The sequence below is a fragment of the Mytilus californianus genome, unplaced genomic scaffold (genome assembly GCF_021869535.1).
Source record: "Mytilus californianus isolate M0D057914Y unplaced genomic scaffold, xbMytCali1.0.p SCAF_1, whole genome shotgun sequence".
NCBI lineage: Eukaryota > Metazoa > Mollusca > Bivalvia > Mytilida > Mytilidae > Mytilus > Mytilus californianus.
In genome coordinates, this window is record NW_026262581.1 from 91,205,512 (window position 1) to 91,227,785 (window position 22,274).

The following is a 22,274-nucleotide window of genomic DNA, read 5'->3' on the forward strand; positions in this document are numbered from 1 at the left end:
TTTGACACGAGCTATTACATTAGCATATCCATAAGCATCGTCCCTTGGTGTCTCCTGCAGATGAACAAACTATATATATCTTAACCTTATAAATCTTAAATGATAATTGTGCTGATGTAAACACGAAGTGCACTTCTGTACATAGAAATAATAAAGGGAAAAAATATTCAAATGTACTTATAATGTATTGTTATATTAATGTTATTTTCATATGTCTATTATAATATCTGTCACATTATATGCTGTACAATGTCTCATGTTTGTTGCTTATATTGTCATATCTATTTATAATTGTTAATTGTAAATGTCCCCTGTGGGACCATGATTGGAATAATAAAATATTTGATTTGATTTGATTTGATTTGTACTTGTTTTAGCTTATTTCTTTATTTAAAAAACTTGCTTTAGGGAAATCATTGATAGCACCGCATGCAGTTATCCACTATCTGTTAAGTACATAATTGTCAAATATAAGAGTTCAAGAGAAAAGCCTGTGGGTTTGTTAAAAAATTTTCATATGTTTAGCATTGAAACAACAAAAGGGTGCATTAACCTTAATGCACCAGTAATAACAACATTGTACCAAGAATACGGACATTGAACTACTTATGCAGAGAAATTAAATTATTTCATTCAACTGGAAACCTTGTTCACAGCTGTTCTTTTTTGCTATACAAATCCATGAAATCCGTTAAAAGTTAAAAAAATAATATAATGAATGTATTTACATATATGTTTGCAAAATGTATGGGAAACCTACAATTCAAAACATGTTTTTTTCGATATTTTTCCAACGAACGATATATTATCTTAACAAAACGCACCGATACTATTAGAGATTTACAATAACTGTCAGACTCGGAGTCTGAGTTAGCACATACTTACAACTTCTCGTCCAATCAAATTGCTTGAATTTGCCTTCTAATTGTCATAGTACATACTTTTTCCATGTACTAAGTAACTACGCATGAATGACCACAAGGGTAAGATTCCATTGTATCGTAATCAAGATATTAAAACAAAAACTGCCACTGGCTATTTTGAAATAAAATGCTGTGCTCCAAATTAAATCAAATAGTTTGTAATTAGTTTTCACATTGATTTTTAAATATCCTGCTATTAAATTCTTTGGATCAAAAAAAATGTTTTTGACGATTGCAAGTTTCTTTCGTTTAAATAAAGTGTAACAAATATGGTTCTTTATACCTTGATTAGAGAACAACGCCATCTTAAAATTGTGATAATTTATCATCCATGCAATTGCTTTAATTGAAGTCTGGAGCTGGCATGTCAGTTAACTGCTAGTAGTCTGTTGTTATTTATGTATTATTGTCATTTTGTTTATTTTCTTTGGTTACATCTTCTGACATCAGACTCGGACTTCTCTTGAACTGAATTTTAATGTGCGTATTGTTATGCGTTTACTTTTCTACATTGGCTAGAGGTATAGGGGGAGGGTTGAGATCTCATAAACATGTTTAACCCCGCCGCATTTTTGCGCCTGTCCCAAGTCAGGAGCCTATAGCCTTTGTTAGTCTTGTATTATTTTTAATTTTAGTTTCTTGTGTACAATTTGGAGTTTAGTATGGCGTTCGTTATCACTGAACTAGTATATATATTTGTTTATGGGTCAGCTGAAGGACGCCTCCGGGTGCGGGAATTTCTCGCTGCATTGAAGACCTGTTGGTGACCTTCTGCTGTTGTCTGTTCTATGGTCGGTTTGTTGTCTCTTTGACACATTCACCATTTCCATTCTCAATTTTAATTGCTTTGTACATAAAACAGTGTGTACTATGAAACCTTGTGAAGGGAAATTAAGGCAACTTGGTCTATTTCGTCATGAATTGATTGCATTGATTGATTATTAGTTGCTTAATGTACAGTGGCAAATATTTCATGCATGTTCAGAACGATGTCATGAATTGAAATACCGTGATAATGTCCGAAGAGAATGTGCCACCTATATATATATATATATATAGATTCTTACATTGATACCAGTGGATTATCGGATTTATCCAATCAAGATAGTTAAATCATCAATTTTAAAGTCTGAGCCTTGGCGAGGACTTTAAAATTTATAATTTAACTATCGAGATTGGATAAATCCGATAATTCACGAGAAACTATGTAAGAATCTGTTTCTCTAATGATTATAAAATACATTTTCATTTTTTGTTAAACCAAAACCCCCTTCGAGTGCCTTCCACATTTCACAAAGTTGTCAATTTCATTAACACCGGGGGCGTGTTTTTTTGTTCTTCGGTAGTGAGCCAGAAGAGGTCCACTTCTTTTTTTTTGAATAGGGAAGATCTTCTGGCTATCTTCCACCTCTGCTTTTTTGATAGGTAGTTTAGACGGCAGAGGCACATAACAAACATGGCGTCGTTTAGTCTAAATGACATTAATAAATTTATGAATGCAGATATATTAGAATGTGAGCTGTGTTATAAACGTTTTTATGGTATGACAGTCTTAGTAGGACATCCCTGTAGGACGATAAGCTAGATAAATATAAGAACTACACGGACAATAACAGTTCAGGGACGACTATTTGATATTCTAGGGAAGGGATTTTGATTGATTGGTGTTAAACGCTACTTTCAACACTAAGTTGGGCTTTTCCGTGGTGGTCAGTTTAAATTTATAGATGAAGGATGGGGAAGGGAAGAGGGCATTATTAACTTTTTTAATCTGTCGCTAATTATGCCTATTTTTCAGCTCTTACCAGGCAACCATATTCATATATGAAATCCTCCTGTCCCCCACCCCAATAAATGAATAAATATCAAATGGTTTTTCTTCTTATTTAACACAAGTTTAAATTGATTGATTGTTTGTTGCTAATTTTTAACGCCCAGTGACAAATATGTCATGCCTGTTCAGGACTCGGTTCAGGAAAACACGAGTTTAAAAGTCGGGTATATAATATAAAAACGAAGAGATGTATGATTGCTAATGAGGCAACTATCCACCGGAGTTCAAATATGAAGTGGATGTAAGAAATTATAGGCAACCGTAATTAAGGCCTTCAACAATGACAAAACCCGATACTGTATTAAAAGTCGTCTATAAAAGGCCCGACGTGAAAAGTGTAAGAAACAATTCAAACGAAAAAACTAACGGCCTAATTATACATAACAAAATAATTTACAAAATATCAAATATGAGTCGAGGCATGAACCAACGACAACAACTAAGCTATAGGCTCCTGACTTGGGATAGGCACACGAATCAATTGCATTAAATATTCCTTGGTTGTTTTTTCGTTTTTGTGTGTGTGGTTTTTTTTTTGGGGGGAGGGGGTTCTTGTAGCTTCAAGATTTACAAGAGCATCATATAAATTATCAGCAATTCTGGCTGTGGCATTATCTGTGGCAATTTCTTCAGCTTTCGCTGTAGCATCGCCTGCATTTATTTCTCCATATCGTCAGGCCCAGTATCCTTTTTTAAGTTCACGTTCCTCTACTGCTCATACAGGAGAAGGTGGCTCCTGATCCTCGTCAAGAGAAAATGTTGAATTATTTCATCAGCCATACACGACATACACCAGACAGCAGGTATCCAGAAAGCCGGAACACCAAAAAAAAAGAAATTGTGGAAGGCTCAATTAACAGACTCATTGCAGAATACCGAGTTTCCGTTTAACATTTAATTGGCGAATTGAAATGTTACAAAGTTATTGAAACTTGTTGAAGGCTTCCTCGTCACACACATAAAACCATAGTTAAAGTTTGTGGTAGTCATTGTTTTGTTATCGCCGAAAACAACTTTTCAAGTAATACTATAATGATTAAAGAACAATGTTTAGAATAATTTTATCATTTTGAGATCGCCCCCGTCATTAAAACTGTCTAACTCTGACTCATATTCGGAGTCATACATTTATTGTAAATCTCTATTAGTTACACAGTAGCTAGGGACCTAATACGATATATATGAGGTCAGTAAATTCCATATGGGGTGAGAGCTATGTTCGACCTAATACGATATATATCGTATTAGGTCACTAGCACACTGTGTAACGAATTTATCTTACCGACTATCTTAACATGTGGCATTTAGACTAGTGGCAGGTTCAGTTGGTTATTTCAAATCAAAGCAAATATTTTATTGGATAAAGCACATATAATAAAATATCACATTGCGTAATCCAAGTGTACAACATACATGACATATACAACATGACAAATAATGTAAATAAAACATAATGCATAACAAGAGAAATTTAATAATATGCTGTATATATATATAACTACAAGTCTATTTTTTGTATAGTACTTCCATTACTTATCGTAGACCAACTGACACTAAGCATTGTTATGAACTTCAAAGGCTTGTCTCATATATTTACAAATTTGTTTGACATTAGCCAACTTATTTGGATTAATTAAATATATTACTGATTTGATAACATCATCTTTAACCAAATTTTTGAAAATACTAAACTTCTCTCGAAGGTTTTTATATAGGGGACATTATAAAAGGAAGTGCACACCATCTTCTGCTTTATCTCAGCAAAATTTGCAGAATCTTGCAGTTGCTAAAGTTTTTGGTAAACTGTATCACCCCGTTTCAATAAGAAGTGAATGTGCACTTATTCTTATTTTTGTGAGAAGTGATCTCTCATATTTTGGTATATAAAATCGTAGGTAAGCTTTTAAGTCAAATGATAAGCAAGTTTTACTATAAAATCTGAGTTTACCAGTGCTGTGTTATTAGATTTAATATGCTCAAGTTGATTTAATATTTTGTATTTATAATTTTTTTTAGTGATTCTCCAAACGCAGTATATAATTATTACCTTTACAATAAACATTTCTTTTGTTTTAATTGTTTTAATTTTTTTAATTGTGTTTTCTATGTAAAATCACCTGTATTTTCATAGCACGCTGATATTAAAATCTGAACTGAAAAAATAATGACATTATTGTATAGGAGCCAGCTGAAGCCCTCCTCTGAGTGCGGGATTTTCTTGCTGCGTTCAAGACCTATTGGTGGCCTTGGACTGTTTTCTGCCCTTTGGTCTGGTTGTTGTCTCTTTGACACATTTCCCGTTTCCATTCTCTATTCAGATTTAAAGGATGTATTTGTCCCTAAAATATCGTCACACCTTAAAAGCCCGACATTCTATTTGCTTAACTATGATGCAATTAAGCCTTAATTTCTTAACAAAGACTTATTTAAGATTAATGGTGTTTTAACTTTACACATACACACACGAATGCACAATTTATATCCTTTTACATAAATAAAAATGTTTAAAGATCCCAATAATAGGTCAATGCTGTGAAATGTATAAATGATATATATATATTATATATATACAAGTGTGGACACAGATGAATGTGGATAGTATGTTTGGATGTTTGACAGTGTTTTATATGACAAAAGGAGTTCTATGTTTTTCCTGTATGGTGTTTTTAACTGTGTTGCACGATGACAACCAACCTGAGCATGAGGAGTGTTGTTTATTTAATATTTAAATTTTATGTTCAAGACGGGCTTGGAAGAGACACTAATTGCATTAATTACCAAATGATTATGATAGAATATTTTCGAAATCTTTGATTTTGGATACGTTTTGTAGCTAGGAGAGCAACACATAATAGGTTCATTTTTTCATGTGATTTTTTTTTAAATGGGAGATTATATCTGAGAACATGATATCAGGAGGCTGTAATTCAGTGGTTGTCGTTTGTCTATGTGTTACATAATATTTGTTTTTCGTTTATTTTCTGTACATAAATAACATAAATGACTATGCGTTATGGGCTTTGCTCATTGTTGAAGGCTGTACGGTGACCCGTAGTTGTTAATTTCTGTGTCATTTTGGTCTGTTGTGGAGAATTGTCTCATTGGCAATCATACCACATCTTTTTTATATGTATTTGCTCACTATTTGTATAGTTCTATTTATATTACTTTGTGGTGGATTTTCAGTATCATTAGTAAAATATTTTGTTAAAATGTCGAAATTGTTTCTCAGATTAGAAGACATTTATTGGTTTTTAGTAATGACAATGCCTGACATGATGCTTGGGGCTAGATGAGCTAGAAAGTAAACTTCTGTGTTGTTTTTATCAATTCTTTGATAACATCTCCTCCAAAGCTGGCCGAAGCAGAAAAAAAGTTTTGACCAATATGAAAATGATATCAACAAAAAAACCTTTGTGAGCATGCTTCAAAGACCTATAACTGCTCTAAAAGTAATCTGATAGAATTTCAAGCATGTCAAGTGGGTATTATGAAAATCTACTTAATATGTCTAAATATCAAAAAAGTTATAGTATTCAATATGAAAAAGGTATTGCAAAATTATTCTCTTTTCATTTTTTTTTGTTACATGGATACAAATATAAGTGATACCAATACAGTATTTGTTGTGGTATGAAAGTGTAGTAATTAACATTTACTGTAACAATGTTAATTCACACAAATTAAGAAATAAACAAATGAATGAAAAATGTTGAACATGTACAATGAACTATAGTTTTAGAAATCAATTAGGCCAGATAGGCCTTATAAATTTTGGTCTTTTTTTTTTAACATACTGAATGACCATTTACACTCAGGACCGAGTCATCAGTAGGCAGTACAGATGTATTAAAACAACCTAGCATCATATTGCTAGTAGCGAGTGTAGCATTGTCGGGTAAATTTGTTCTTTTTTTTTAAATTTGGTTAATGGACAAAAAATGTTTGGTTCAAATCATAATAAAATGCTTTTATCTCCTTATTACTTACATTGTACATAGAATGGATACTACCCTGACAAATCCTTGTACATGAGAGTTGTCTGTCAAATCTTTATTTCACAAAGAATGAATTGCATAACAATGAACTGAGCTCAAAGCAAAGCACTTTAATAATACACTTAGACAAAGAGCTCAATCCAGTGATATACTTTGTACTACAGGTCCTTCATGAACATCCTATCCACCAAAACCATATCTCACAAACATGCCATACTACATGGTTGGATCAGAAGTCCTGAAAAAGACATGAATTTTATTATCGTATTTTAATTATATAAACACAGATTCAAAATTTATATACTCCAATGGCAATCTTTTCTTCTAAAATGTCATGTGTAGAATGTGATATACCATTTTTAGGTCTATATGGGTACTGTCCTTTATATTTATTAGGTCATTTTGACACAGCAAAATATATAGAAAATGTTAACTTTGATCTGGAAATTGAGTTCTTTTTCACAAAATAAACCCACTAAAACTAAACTTTGAATGCAAAAGACCCCTAAATGGCTAACAGATATTGCTATAAAGAATAGTCCATGATGATTCTTGTTATTAAAGAGTTCATGAAATGCACACCGATTCTGTCAGTTGAATGGACTAGAATGAGATAAGTTATATAAACATAAAGGTTTTTTCAACAGTTGTGGTGTAAATAAATCAGTTTTATTTTATGGTTGACATATTTAAGTATATATGTAGATCATTGGCTTTTCAACACATTGATATTTTACAATATCGATTATCTATTTATTGTTAGATTGTTGGTATTTTTCACCTTCCAAAAACAGTTTTAACGCAACATGAACGCAAGCTTGATAGATCTTGATAGGGTGTCCTCACATATTTTGACGTTGCTGAAAAATTTTGGTTGACATATGTATCCTCTTCTCATCGTTTTTCGTGCTATTAAGAATGCATACTGTTGTCACAATTTCCATTGAAAAGGCATGCATAGTACAAATTCATATGACGTACGAAAACATATGATCTGACCATATACATGTACATGTATGTATAGGTTATCAGCTTTTCTACATATTAGCCAGTAAGCCACAATGAACCTATTATGGCGAGTGAGCGCAGCTAATGAGCTAAAATGAATCAAATTGTGTCCTCAGTGGGGGATATTTTAAGGGATCTATATGAAGAAAACCTGATCATCTGTTTATCGTTCTATTTCTGGCTTTTTCACCTTCCTAACTTGGCCTAAGACAGTTTTTACAGACGAAAGCAAGCTTGATTACTACTCCTCACACACACATGTATAGATTATCGGCTTTTCTACATGAGTCATGAATATCGTAAAATGTTAGCCAGTGAGCAGGCCCGCAATGAACCTTTTTAGCGAGTGAGCCCAGCTAATGAGCTAATATGAATCAAATTGTGTACTCAGTCACAGTTGGTGATATTTTAAGGTATCTACATAAAGAAAACCTGCTTATATAAATCTCAGTGGCGGATCCATAACTTTTCATAAAAGGGTGTGGCCGCTGACTGACCTATGGGTTGCCCACTCCCGTCATGCTTCCCCAGTGGCGGATCCGGGGAGGGTTCCAAGGGTTGGAACCCCCCTTTTTTTGGACGATCAATGCATTTGAATGGGGACACATAGTTGGAACATCCCCCCCCCCCCACCCTTTGTCCTGAGTTGGGAACCCCCCTTTTATAAAATGGCTGGATCCGCCCCTGCTTCCCTATAAAATCAACCAAATTTTCCCCACCCCTGGATCCGTCTATGTAACTGTTTATCGTTCTGCGTAATACTGGCTTTTTCACCTCCATTACTTGGCCCTAGACAGTTGCTTATCTAGCTGTTTATCGTTCTGTCACTGGCTTTTTTTTAGACTAGAGACTTCATGTGTACAAACCTGACGTCAAACTCGTGTACTATAAAATAAGAGACAAATAATTTCACATTAAATCCTGTAACATTACATCTAAAGATAATTATAATCCAAAGTAAATTATATTACGATATCAATGGACTAAATTCCCGCGCAAATGTCATCACTGCGATAGACCAAAACGAATTTTAGGTTTATGTATCATTCACAATTTCCGATCAATTTACTTAGTTAAATAAAATATATGTGTTAACTATTTTTATATTGGTTTTGAATTTAGTTAATCTATCAGAAAAAAGGATTTATTTCTCGCAGACAGCCCTCAATACTATACACCAACTCAACACTGAAGCTAAAAAAAACCTAAAACATAATAGTATATGGAATCGTCCAAACGGATTACCTAATATTGATATAGGTGAAATATGTAGATTCAGAATTGTGTACACAGAAATAAGATCAGAAATAAAGCCCTATGTAAGGTGAAAACAATAACACAACTGTATAAAATCATTGTTTATTAAATTTGCTTGCATAAGAACCATGAAGTTAAAATTTATAACGATTACGTTTATCCTGTCATCCCCTTTTCTTCATTGCATCAAGGCTTCCGTTGCTTTACATCGAGCAACAATTCAACCAATCGGGGAATGTTAAGTTGGGACATACCTCTATTTTTGGAAGCGTGATCTTTACATCGAGGCTTGCGTTGCTTTACACCGAGGCCACAGTAGTTCGACCAATCGGGGAATGTTTATTTGGGGCATGTGACCTATTGAACTGCAGATTTTATAATATTTTAATCGAAATTGTAGAAAAATGAAATGTTGTTAGTACATACAAAACAGAAAATGATGAATACTTTTAGTAAAAGATAATTTGGATCCGGGTTCTGTGTATTCACATCATTTGTACAACTCTCCTTACTGATGCCATTTTTTGGAATTTCTGTGACCTAAATGGTTCGCGAAAATAAATATTTTATTATATAGTATAGTAATTATTCATGTCTGACAAAACAATTCCATGCACTGAATCCAGTGGTGTAATTATTTTTTTTCTAGCTTCGATAAACAATCAATAAAATGAAAAGGCGGGTTACTCATCAATACATTTATACACATTTTACACACACAAAATGTACACAAAATGACAACTTGGCTGAATTTACTTGCATGCAATATTTTGAACATCGAAAAAAGACAGGCATTATGTTTGTTAACCATATTAATATCATTGTGTGAAAAATCTACACGAAAATCTGTATTTTTATTAAAAACCTGGTCTGTTAATGGGTCGGATGTATAAAACCCGGTCTGTTATTTGGTCTGTTAAGAGTTATGAATGGCAATGAAAATATAATTTGATTGCTTTATGGGGAGTTATCGGATCAAATGGGAAGGTTCAAGACGAGTGGCTAAAATATACGGAAACAACACATGAACAATGAAACATAAATTTAGACAATGGAAATTGGAAATTGATAAAAATGGTTTCAAAAAGTGTAATATTAAAGTAATATTAATTTCATTTAAGAATGGTCGCATATATCATGTGAATTCTGTTTCGTTGTTATGAATGACACCAATTTGTCATCTACATTGGTAACCAGTATATACATCTGTTTTTAAATTTTATAGTTCGTTCTTATGTTGTACTGTTATACCACTGTCCCAGGTTAGGGGAGGGTTGGGATCCCGCTAACATGTTTAACCCCGCCACATTATGTATGTATGTGCCTGTCCCAAGTCAGGAGCCTGTAAATCAGTGGTTGTCGTTTCTTTATGTTTTTGTTTTTCGTTCATTTTTTTTTTATATATGTAGGACTCAAATCTATGGTGGGTTCCAAATCTATGGCGGATTCCTAATCTATGGTAAATATGACGTCATGCCATCCCAAATCTATGGCAAAAAATTTACACTCCTAATCTATGGCAAGTTTTTTAAATTTTCTAATTATGACGTCATGCCATCCCAAATCTATGGCAGATTTTTTACAACCCAAATCTATGGCAAATTTTGTAATTTCCAAATCTATGGCGGATTTTTGTTGATTTAAAATCTATGGCAAATGTCGTGCAAATGGAAAACAATGCAGTATATACGACCAATGACTTGTCTAAAACAAATGGAGATAAATGACAACGTAAGAGTGTGTATAAACACTAGTGAAATAAACATGTTATAGCTGACTATGCAGTATGGGCATTGCTCTTTGTTGAAGGCGGAACAGTGACCTATAGTTGTTAATTTCTGTGTTTGGTCTCTTGTGGTGATTTGTCTCATAGCAATCATACATGTCATACCACAACTTCTTTTGTATATTGTATAAATTATAAACCACATCATGACAGTAACCAAATTTATAAATGATCAATTTAAAAAGCTTAATAAAGACTTCATGATCTTGAAATGATGTGTCCCGTAAACATAAGCATTTTCTACTCTGTGCATGGTCATGTTTAACCGACACATTAACCAAATAGTAAGTCATTAAACAACAAGAAAGCAGTTTCTGTTTGTAAAAAAAATAAACACTTTGACTCTTCACATGCTATTTATTTTCTCCTGATCACATCTTTTTAATTTGATGACGATATAAATCAAATTTGTATCCTGTAATTTGATCTGTCACTTTATACACTTTTCCAGCAGTAGACGCTGAAATTGAGTCTATGACCCCTTTCCTGAAATATCCTGTACTGAAAACTGCGGTGCCTTTGTTCATCGCAGGATTCGGTCTGTACATCACATTTTGTCCCTCTTCCGGATAGTAGGTAATGTCTTCCCTCAAACCATCGGAAAACTGCTCTAGTGGAAAAGCTGAAATTGTTTACCGGTGAATTTGTTTATAAAAATCGGTGAGTCCAGTGTTAAATACCGGTAACTGTTTTTGATTTACATTCTACAAAAAAAAATAGTCTATAAGTATAAACAAAAAGTATATGTTGGCTGAGTGAAATCAAATCTAAATTAATAATAGTACATCTAGATAGATATACGAAGATGTGGTATGAGTGCCAATGAGGCAACTCTCCATCCAAGTCACAATTTGTAAAATTAAACTATTATAGGTTACAGTACGGTTTTTCACACCGAACAGCAAGCTATAAAGGGCCCCAAAAATGACTAGTGTAAAACCATCAAACGGGAAAACCAACGCGGTTTACTTATTTTTAGGTTAAAAAAATATATGCAAAGTGTAGCAGTTTTAAAATAAAGTTGATATACTAGTAATAACCGTACAAAGCAAACTAAAATTCAACTTTTACATTTTGCATTTGAATGGTTCAGCATTATTAAAAGTCTTATACATGTACATGTATACGTGCAGTCGCAACACTTTTAAAGATTTCTATCAAATGCATCAAATTTTATGTTATATAGGACAATATTTTAAAAAGTACATCATACAGTTACAAACCTATTCTATACAACAGTATGTAAACAAAATTATTACATATTACGCTTACATAACGAGCAACAAACTACTAAGGCACAAAGTTTAAAATATAGGACATTTAAAGACAAATCCCAACAAAATCACATACCTGTGGATGAACTGGTACATTTTCTTTATTTTGCTCATTATAAAACTTTCTCTGATACATTTGTTTGTAGTATGGACTAACATTTTCCTACAAAAAAATAAACAGAATATTTCGTGTTATTTTGTGCACAATTTATCACTTAATATTTCACTGAACAAATAATACATTAATACACATGTAAAAATATTCGTCTAATCTGTAGGTTATACGGAAACTCATACAACAATAGTTTTTTCTATTTTAAAAAAAAGATATTTATGTATTGGTTAGGAACAAGTACGTACTCTTAAGATCTAATGTGTTGGTTTTCTTTCTTCTTCTTTTTTTGGCGTGTGTTGAAAATTATAAACAAAGTAATGCACAAGGCTTAACATACTTACTTGCAAAATAACAGTTTGTGAAAATGATGGTTCGGGCACTACAAAATCATTTTCCTGGGTACAATCTGGAGGTAAATTGCCATGTTCTTCATTTACGCCATGGTCTGCAAAATAAAAACAAAAACTAATTAATTAATTTACAGTTAAATATAGCTAAGCATATGTTAAATTTGCATTTATTTTTATCACATGTAAAACAAGTAATTGTATTCATTTTTAGAATTAAATTTATAATTTAAATTTGTGTACTTTTATTAGTTTTAAATAATGATTGATTGTTTGTTGGTTGCTTAACGTCCAGTGGCAAATATTTCATGCATGTTCAGGACGATAGCTTTAAGTAAAAAGTTCATGCATATGTGTTTAAATCTTACCATGTAAAGTGAGTTCCTCTTCATTATGATTTGTACTGGCGAATTGGTTTCCACCTGAAGCCTCAGTTAAGGATGAGTGTAGCACATCAACAGATACTTCTGGGAGTTCTTCCTCTGACTCATTTTCATCAACATCTAATTCGGCGTGCTCTAAAAAGTCTCGTTCTTCTTTAGTAAGAGAAGCATAAGGTACCTATAAATACAAAGGTATGTTGAAAAGAAGATGCTCTTTTTATAATAAAAAATAATTTTCAATTTCTTTGGTGTGAAAAAAACCGTTGTTTTGTTGGTTTGTCTTTATTTCCTGACATTCGGCAAGTTATAATTTTTAAATAAATTTATAATGTAAAAATCTATCTCAACTGCAAGTTAAAAAACAAATACTGATATGAATAATAACCCTAATCAAATTTTTCTTAAGACACGTCTCAGGATAGCTTATTTACACAGACTAGACTGCATATTCTTACAACTTAAGTCACTAGACGGCACATTGTCACGGTAAGAGACATAACATTGACACAGCCTACGGCTAAAAATAGTACATTTGCAAACTAAGGCGCTATAGTGCACATGACACATTCTATGGTACTTGAATGCACATTGACACAGCCAACAGCCCTAAACGGCACATTGACAGCCTACGGCCCTAGACGGCACATTGACATAGCCTACGGATCTAGACGGCTAATTGACACAGCATACTGCCGTAGCCAGCTTATTGACACATCCTACGGTCCTAGACGACTTATTGACACAGAATAGCTGTAACATAAAGTAAGAATACTACTATAAATGACCTAATTACTAAGATTTTTTTATAACACAAAGACTCAATTTTTAATTTCCGAAATAATAATTTATATAAAATTAACGAAGTAAAGTAAATACCTGATCATCAAGCGGCACAGCAAAATTTGGTCGACTAAAAAATAGCTGATATGGAGTCTTTGGACGTGTGGCCTTGTTTAGCCTGTTGTTATATGCGTAATAAAATTCAGGAAGTTGATCGGACCAGTCTGAACGTTCTGACATTTTAATTCTAAAATACTCAGTCAGTGTGCGATTAAAACGTTCCACTCTGCCCTGACTTTGTGGGTGGTATGGTCTACCATGCATTTGGACTGTGTCAAATTGTATTACAACTTCTTTAAGATGCGAGTTCCGGAATTCTTTTCCATTGTCTGACTGTAGAATACGTGGAGCTCCATATAGATAAATGTAACTGAGTACAACTTTGCTTATTTCAGTAGCACTTTTAGTTTTACATGCATGCTTGGCCAAATGCAAATCTTGAAAAACAATCAACGATATTACATATGTACTGATATCCTTTATGAGGTGGCATCTTTTTTAGGTCAATTTGCCATCTTGAATTTGGATTAAGTTGCTGGTATTGGGCGTCTTGTTCTTTCTGTTTTTGGTAGAGATATAGCACTTTTACATTGTTCACAGTCCACGTAAAGATCAAATAAAAGCTTCACGTTTTCCCTAACGACTGGGAAAACAAATCTTCGAATAGATTCATAAATGCTGTGAGATTTTCTGTGATCTAATGCATGATTCTTTTTTACTAGATTAATTAAATCCTCCTTTGAAAGACATTTCCTATGAGGAGTAGCTAGGTCAACACTTTTTTTATACAAATGATTCGAAGTCAAATCATAAAAATAATTTTCCAAATATTTTCTAACCATTCTATCGTTCAACTGTTCATTGCAAAACTTGATTATTTTTGCGGATCCCCATTTTGGATTTTCTGCTTTTAATTTGCAAATGGACACTACCTTTGCATAGTCCCTCCAAAACGCTTCTGGATTAGGGTCCTTTGAAACTGGTTTCTTCTTTTCCTTTGCTAATACAAAACCTTTATCTGGAATGGTGTTCATGGGTTCCGCCATCTTCAAATTCGGCGGCGGCGACGACGTCATATGGCGTTATTTGATTGTGACGTTATATGTAACTCTTTTTCCCGGAAAAATAGGCAATTTCAAAATCTGCCATAGATTTGGAGAAAACAAAAACTGCCATAGATTTGAGACGGCATTACGTCATATTTACCATAGATTAGGAATCCGCCATAGATTTGGAACCCGCCATAGATTTGAGTCCTACATATATAAATAAGTCATATCCAGAAATCAACGCCACTTTGCTTATTTGAATATTATACTAAAGAAATCGGATACGGGTCACGGAAATTATATTGAAATGATAGGGAATTTAGAAAAAAATGTCTGTTTTAGCTTTGATTTAAGTGATAGACAGGTTGCCGGGGCAGAAAATAAATATATACAACAATATACACCATTTAAACGAAATATAATGACTGGCGTTGCAAAAATCAAGGTTCCTGAGCTATTTTAAAAATCGAAGCGAGAGGCTTTTAACATTGCAGTATAAAATACAGGCTAAAATGGCTGAAACGTCAAATTTGCAAACTTCGTGTTGAAAATTGGCTAACAAGGTCATTAGAAATACAGGTTGCCGGGGTGAAACTTGAAACTTGAATGTCTAAAGAATAAGCAAGTCCAAACCTTGAATGTGTAGTCGTTGAACTCTAGGTTCCCACGTAAAGTTAAAATGCCTCTATTTCAAGAAGAATAAACTCACGAAAACACGAAAAATTCACTAAATTCGCGTTCATTGTTTTGATTTTGACCGCCTGACAACTTTACGGAAATATCAGAGTGATTATAAACAAGGACTCTGTGACGGGCAACTTATAATAACCGTGTTTTAAAGATTTTAATGATATCAAGCCAGTCCAGTTCAAACTATTATCACGTGGTACAATTCTCATTTACATATTATGAATATTGATTAGCAAAAGTACTACTAATTTCTGGCTATGTCCGTTAGTTTTCTCGTTTGAATTGTTTTACATTGTCATTTCGGGGCCTTTTATAGCTGACTATGCAGTCGGAAAGCAAGCCCTTAGAAACGACCGTTGTTGCTACTTTCTTAAGACAACAATGGGACTGATATTAAAACCCGCCATTCTGAAATTGCGTTAATTTCGCGGAAAAAATAATTTGGCGCCAATTTGGAATTTTTTCTTTTTTCTGTTTCTTACTTGCCATTAGGGTCAGAAATAGATTTCTTTCGATTTTTCAAGCATGGTTCTTATTATCAAAGAAAATAATACTTAAACATGTTATAAATTGTCCGTCTTTTAAAAATAACGTAATGCCTTTGATCGTCGTTTAAGAATTATGCGAAATTGTCTGTTATTTTTTTCTTCTTTTTTTTCCTAGATAAACAAAGAATATACAAACTATATAAAAAATTAATAATAAGTATCTCAAAGTTAAAACAAAAATCAAGTCTAACGTTCTATCACCCCTTAGGAAACCCCGTTCGAACTAAATTCCAAACGAAAGACATTTTTTGACATTGTAGTTTTTTTATCTTACACATCGATGTCAACTTGCATCTTTACACAATGTACACACATTTAGTGTGTTTGTTTGAAAAAGCAATGGCGAGCTGTGAATATTTGACTGGATTAATTATTCTCTATAAGTCAGTGAATTGTTTGACTTAACTAAAACAAGGTAAGGAAATCGTATACTGTCTTTACACAACCTTAACCAAAACTCATTCATCGTTTACAATATTATAAAAAAATTTGTGATGAAGTAATCCTGCAAAAGCCAAAACTGCCAAAGGTAGGGGAAATTCGCCTAATTGCGGACACTTTTTCAAATCCGGAAGTTTGGATACCGTAGAGGCCAAATGCGGACATACTGGTGGTTGCACTTGACAGGAGAAGATAGAGGGGTATCAAATGAACTATTTCCCGCGTTTTCAGGTCTCCTCTCTTGATTGGTAGATTGGAAACACTTAAAACCCGCGGAAATGTCCAGTCGTATAAATGCGGACAGAGGGAGTTAAAATACGGACACTTTATCGTCAAATTGCGGACACTTATTTTCAATCTGTTCTTGCTATTCAAAACGTAGTTAGGGCCTACTATGTATATATATATAGTATTACCTTTCATTAATACCATTTCAGTGCATCTTAGAGCATGCCTGGGAATGGTTTTCGCACATGAACCGGTAATACACGTGGAAAGGTGAGAAAAATGAGATTAAAAAAGTTCATTAAATATCTCATATCACGGCAATTATAAAATGATATAAGAAGCAGAAACGTTTTTGTACTGACAAATTCCATTGTGATATTGTTTTTCAGGATGCATGCACGCACATATATACGTGATATATTTGTGATAATTGTCAATTTCAAATCGCTTGGCATTCGTTACAATTCCCAATCACTTAAAAATCAGGTAGTCCTATAGCATAAAGCGCCTTTGTGTTAGATTTTTATATTTGAAATTTCAGGGAATTATGAAAAAAGACAGTATTATGAACACTGACCCGTGGCACTCCTCAATGAAGGGCCCGGCTGGCCTAAGTCCAATATATTCAAAATGAAAATTAAAATACAATGAAAGAGAGCATCTCCTAATGGTACTAAATGTTGTGTTAAAATTCTTTTACAATTTACCAAAGCAAACTTGAGTTTAGTCCTACGGCATAGAAAGTATAGACGGACGGATTGATAGACAGACAGAGTGATAACTATAGGGCACCCGCCTAAAGACGGCGGGTCATAATAAAAAAGTAGTGCTGGAAATTATGGTCACTTATGATGATACGTTATTGGTGTTCGTTGCATTTCGTCACACATATATATACTTTTCTACATAATACCCGTTATATCTGACCAAAAATGGCATCGGATTTTAACCGGCTGGCGACAGGATACCAATGTATGCAGAATATGCATACCAAGTTCGGTGCCTTAAATAAAATGTCTAAAACACAACAGGTTAACGATAGGTGCATAGTATGATTAACTAGACATCGTTGAGATGGGAGCCATCTCTGTGGGCCCCACTGTGAATAACGTGTGGTAAAAAAATTGTATCTTTACCAAAGGACATGGGGTTGTCATCTGAAACCAAAGTTTTTAACCTTGACCTTTGACCAAGGAAGTTGTACATACATTATCACATACCATCTGATGTTGGTTAATATACATGTCAAGTATAAAGTTTGAAATCATAACGGTTCTTTAGATATAGAGGGGACACGATCTTTACCATAGGACATGGGGTTGTCAACTGAAACCAAAGTTTTTAACCTTGACCTTTGACCTAGGAAGTTGTACAAACATTATGACACATCCTCTGGTGTAGGTTAATATACATGTCAAGTATAAAGTATGAAATCATAGCGGTTCTCCAGATATAGAGCGGACACGATTTGTTACGGACGGACAGGCTGATCACTATATAGGGCGACCCGCCTTCGGCGGGGCCCTAATTACCAATATTCATCTGTCCAAGCAGGGAAGAAAACGTGAGGTATATGTCGTTCACATGAGAAAATTACAGAACCAAATATGGAAGAATGTACTCAAGTGCTGCAGAAGGGAGAGACATATCGTTCATAAAGACATGTACTGCGAGTACAATGGATTGTGGATTGAAAGTTGTAGAGCTACTCCTCATTGCTCATTATTTCAATTTTTTTTCAGATTACTGTGATTGTTGTATCTTTATTTCTAATTTTTTTGGTTTTTGTTTTTCATTTTCAGTTTTTTTGATTTTTTTCACTTGCCGTTTTTAGATCAAAAATATTCAAATGGTGTATTAAGAACATATGTCGTACCTCAGGCTGTTTCTCATACTATGATGTCTTTTCTCTTTCATGTTTTACGTGGAGTTAGACACGGACTTCGGATAAATTATGGGACGATGACTTTAAGATTGTTGTGCAATGGTTTGCCAAAATATGTATATAATTCGTCGTAGAGTTGTCACTGGTTCAGACGTACTTTTATATATATATATATAAATATCGATGCATTATTTGTCTTTGAAAATGTCTGTACCAAGTCAGAGACAATGATATATTATACAGTGCTGTCTTTTATTGTCCATAGAGAAACCCAAAATTGATATGACCAAAAAAGTATCAAACGGTCAACACAGGGATAATTTATTTTGTCCATACAACGCTGATTGATTTCGCTTTTATGTCCATACAAATAATTTAAAATTGTATTAATAGACCTCACTTAATTTTCTGTTTTCACTTTTTTGTCCTTTCTACTTTTACATTTAGTAGCCTTTTTTGACTCCACTTCAGCTTTCTTCATTTCTCTCTCAACTTTTTTAAGTTTATTTTCTGCCTTTTTCTTTTCTCTTTCCTCTTTCTTTTGCTGCATTAAGAGTTTTTCCTTTACTACTTCTTCACTTGTTAGAAGACGGTGTGATTGTTTTGAAACGTTTTTAGACTTTTTTGTTTTAGTCTCTGGGGCGACTTTGTTATTTTCTTGGGCATTTGATTCAAATGGGAGAAACAACGAATGTACTTCGGTGTTCCAACTCTCAGACAATTCCATCGTACCATCATCATCCACGGTACCGACTAAATGTATCTTGTTATCCAAGATAAGTTGAAGTAAAGCTTCGGGGTCATCAATTTCTGGTTGTATGAAATCACCCGCTTCTGACATGGTTGACGCTTGCCCTTTATTTTCAATTGATACCATTTCATCGCCAGATGCCGTTGGAATTGCTGTTGCGCTATACACTTGTGCTGTGGTACTACAGTTGGCGTTGGATTTGTCAGATGATTGGTCAGATGTAGGGGCTTTATCTTTGTTTTCCGATGCTTCACTAGGGAGATAGGCCTCCGACGGTATGGCATGAGTGTTAAAGGGATATATACCACATGCTCTGAATCCACTTTTGATGTTTTCTTTGCTTAGAGCCTCATTCCATGCAGTTTTAAACAAACTTGGGAATGTCCATTTGTCAATTTTGTGGAGCATATTCTCCTGCAAGAACTCCGAGCAGGCTCTATCATATTGTTTATTGAATGGGCCAAATACTGATCGATCCAGTGGTTGTAAATAATGAGTGGTATGTGGTGGCAAAGACAAAATTACTATGTCTTCCTTGATTCCTTCTTGGATCAAAGCCAGTGATTCATGTGACGAGTGTCCGTCGAGGATCAACAGCTGGGGTCGATCCCCTCCACATTGTTTCAGGAAAATGTCCTTAAACCATTTCTCACCGATTCTGTCGTTCATCCAACCACTGTCTTGATAATCCCACATAGTGCCACTCGGGGCCTCTGTGGTATTAAATCCAAATACAGACCTCTCTGTTTTGCCCTGTACAATTAACAGTGGACTCATTTTCTGCCCCTCCGCGTTCACACAAGCTACGATTGTTACGTGCGTACTCATAGCACTAGTGCGACCTGGGACATTTCTAGCACCCTTCTCTGCCAATACTTTAACTGGGTCATGCTCAAATGATTTACCCGTCTCGTCCATGTTCCAAATAACTTTAGGTTTATTTGTAATATCCTTTTCAATCAGAATTTTCTCCAATTCCTGAAAATACTCTTCTACTTTCTGTCTGTTCATCATCCTGCATCTAAGGGAGCCTGTTTTTTCAGGCTTTCTAATAACTAGGTCATTGTGGCGTTCTTTCAAATTCTGCCACCAATCTTTTCCTGGTATAGAGTTTTTGAAAGGCGTTTTGATCTTTAGCCTTTTAACTAATGTCCCAGTTCTCACAAGAAGTTGCCTGCGTGATATACCAACTCCTAACTGTGATGCCCGTTTTACAGATTTAACTATTGAATTTTCCAATTCTAGGGGCAGGGCTGGTTTGCGGCCCCTGCCAACTTGTATATTTCTTTTTCCGGTAACTCTATCCCCAACGGTTGACTTAGGCACGTTGAAATGCTCCGCTGCCTTTCTCACGGACATTTGGCCTGTCTTAACGGTCTCGACAGCATTCTCGAGCGATTTCAGGTTATATTTCAATATATGTGATTTATTTTTTGCTCTTAACATTCTGAAAAAAATATCAGAAGATTTATTAATATTTTGCTCAATGTTATAGGAACCGACTATTTACTATACGGTATGGGTTTTTCTCATTGTTGAAGACTGTACGGTTGCCTATAATTATTTACATCCACTTTATTTTAACTTTGGTGGATAGTTGTCTCATTGGCAATCATACCTCATCTCCTTATTTTTATATAGAAGATAGGTATATACAGATATAGATAGCAATTTACATTGTTTAAAATGACAGCAAGTACGATAGATTTCTTTTCGTCTGTCTTTCTGATAGTCGGTAATAGATTTAATTTCAAGACAAGAGACAAAAATCTGAGATTCATTCACCAATTTATCTTAAATGTGCCTAGATGGATACACATGACATTTAATACCAATGGAGGAAGCTCCATTCCGATTTTCATGTGGAGCATTTCCGATTTTTCGTTTTTTGAAAATGACAGGTGATGCCTTTCATGACGTTGTCAGTTTTCTAGTTAACGTTTGTTTTCCGATTTGCCGGATTTTTTTTTTCATTAGACAGACGGACAGACAGACAGACGACTGGATGTACAATATCATTACTGTTGGACGCTCGCAGAAAATCTAAAGAGATCTTTAAAACCGATGTATGGTTATTTTATTTCTATCATATTTTAAAAAAGTTTTATTAAATCATTTCTTCAAAAGAATATCCGTGATATCAATGAGTTCGTCTGCCTCTTCTGCAGTAAGAATGTCCAACTCTTTACCTCTTTTACTTAATTTTTTAGCAATAAACACAATGCTGCTGAATTCATTTTCCTTATCACTTTCAATAATTTCACATAGTAGTGTTGATACATATACATGTTTTGATAAACATAATAATTTCATAAATAAACAGCAAACAGCATCATTGTCAAATAGCCACTCGTCTACGAGACATTGTTGCAATTTCATTTTGGCGACGGTTTTAGGTACATTTGATTTCATTCCATTTGCTCTTGCAAAAAGTCCTAAACATGTAGACATTCTGTAAAGAGAGAGAAATAGATTGACTTCAAAACCCGGCTTTGAGAAAGATGTTTTTCGGTTTTTGACCTAGTGAAGATGGGTGCAACTGGAGTGAAAATCAGACTGGTAAACGCATTATATTGAATTTCGTAATATGCAAAATGAAAGGAAAACAAATAAACCCAAATCAACACTTTATTGATATAAATGTATAGGATTCGCATTAATACTAGGAGATTCTAAGAGAATTTTGCTTATTTTCCACATCATAGTATTGACATTGCACCACTACACGTGTTCAAAATATCTTGTGTCCGCATTTCGGCTATCATATTATTTTTGGTAGTGTAATTTGTAAATGCGGACACTTACTTTTTCCTATTTTGTAATCAAAATTTAGACAAATCAGTAAAAATAATTAAAAGAAATGTTTCCTTGCATATAATACACAATGCCTATTGCTTTTCAACACATAAATTACCAT

General features: G+C 34.0%; 2 protein-coding genes across 2 annotated transcripts; both read right to left on the reverse strand.

Annotated features, from left to right (window-relative positions):
• Positions 1 to 11,438: 11,438 nt before the first annotated feature.
• LOC127738357 (uncharacterized) lies at positions 11,439 to 14,285 on the reverse strand. Its single transcript, XM_052249567.1, has 5 exons — positions 13,802 to 14,285; positions 12,911 to 13,103; positions 12,537 to 12,640; positions 12,157 to 12,243; positions 11,439 to 11,510 (listed from the first exon to the last, which is right to left on the reverse strand). The coding sequence occupies exons 1-5, from the start codon at positions 14,027 to 14,029 to the stop codon at positions 11,439 to 11,441; spliced, it is 684 nt and encodes a 227-aa protein (XP_052105527.1). The 5' UTR covers positions 14,030 to 14,285.
• A 4,626-nt stretch (positions 14,286 to 18,911) lies between these two features.
• Positions 18,912 to 21,257, reverse strand: LOC127725965 (tigger transposable element-derived protein 1-like). Its single transcript, XM_052233271.1, has one exon. It carries the CDS (start codon positions 20,801 to 20,803, stop codon positions 19,007 to 19,009), a length of 1,797 nt encoding a protein of 598 aa, XP_052089231.1. The 5' UTR covers positions 20,804 to 21,257; the 3' UTR covers positions 18,912 to 19,006.
• Positions 21,258 to 22,274: the final 1,017 nt, after the last annotated feature.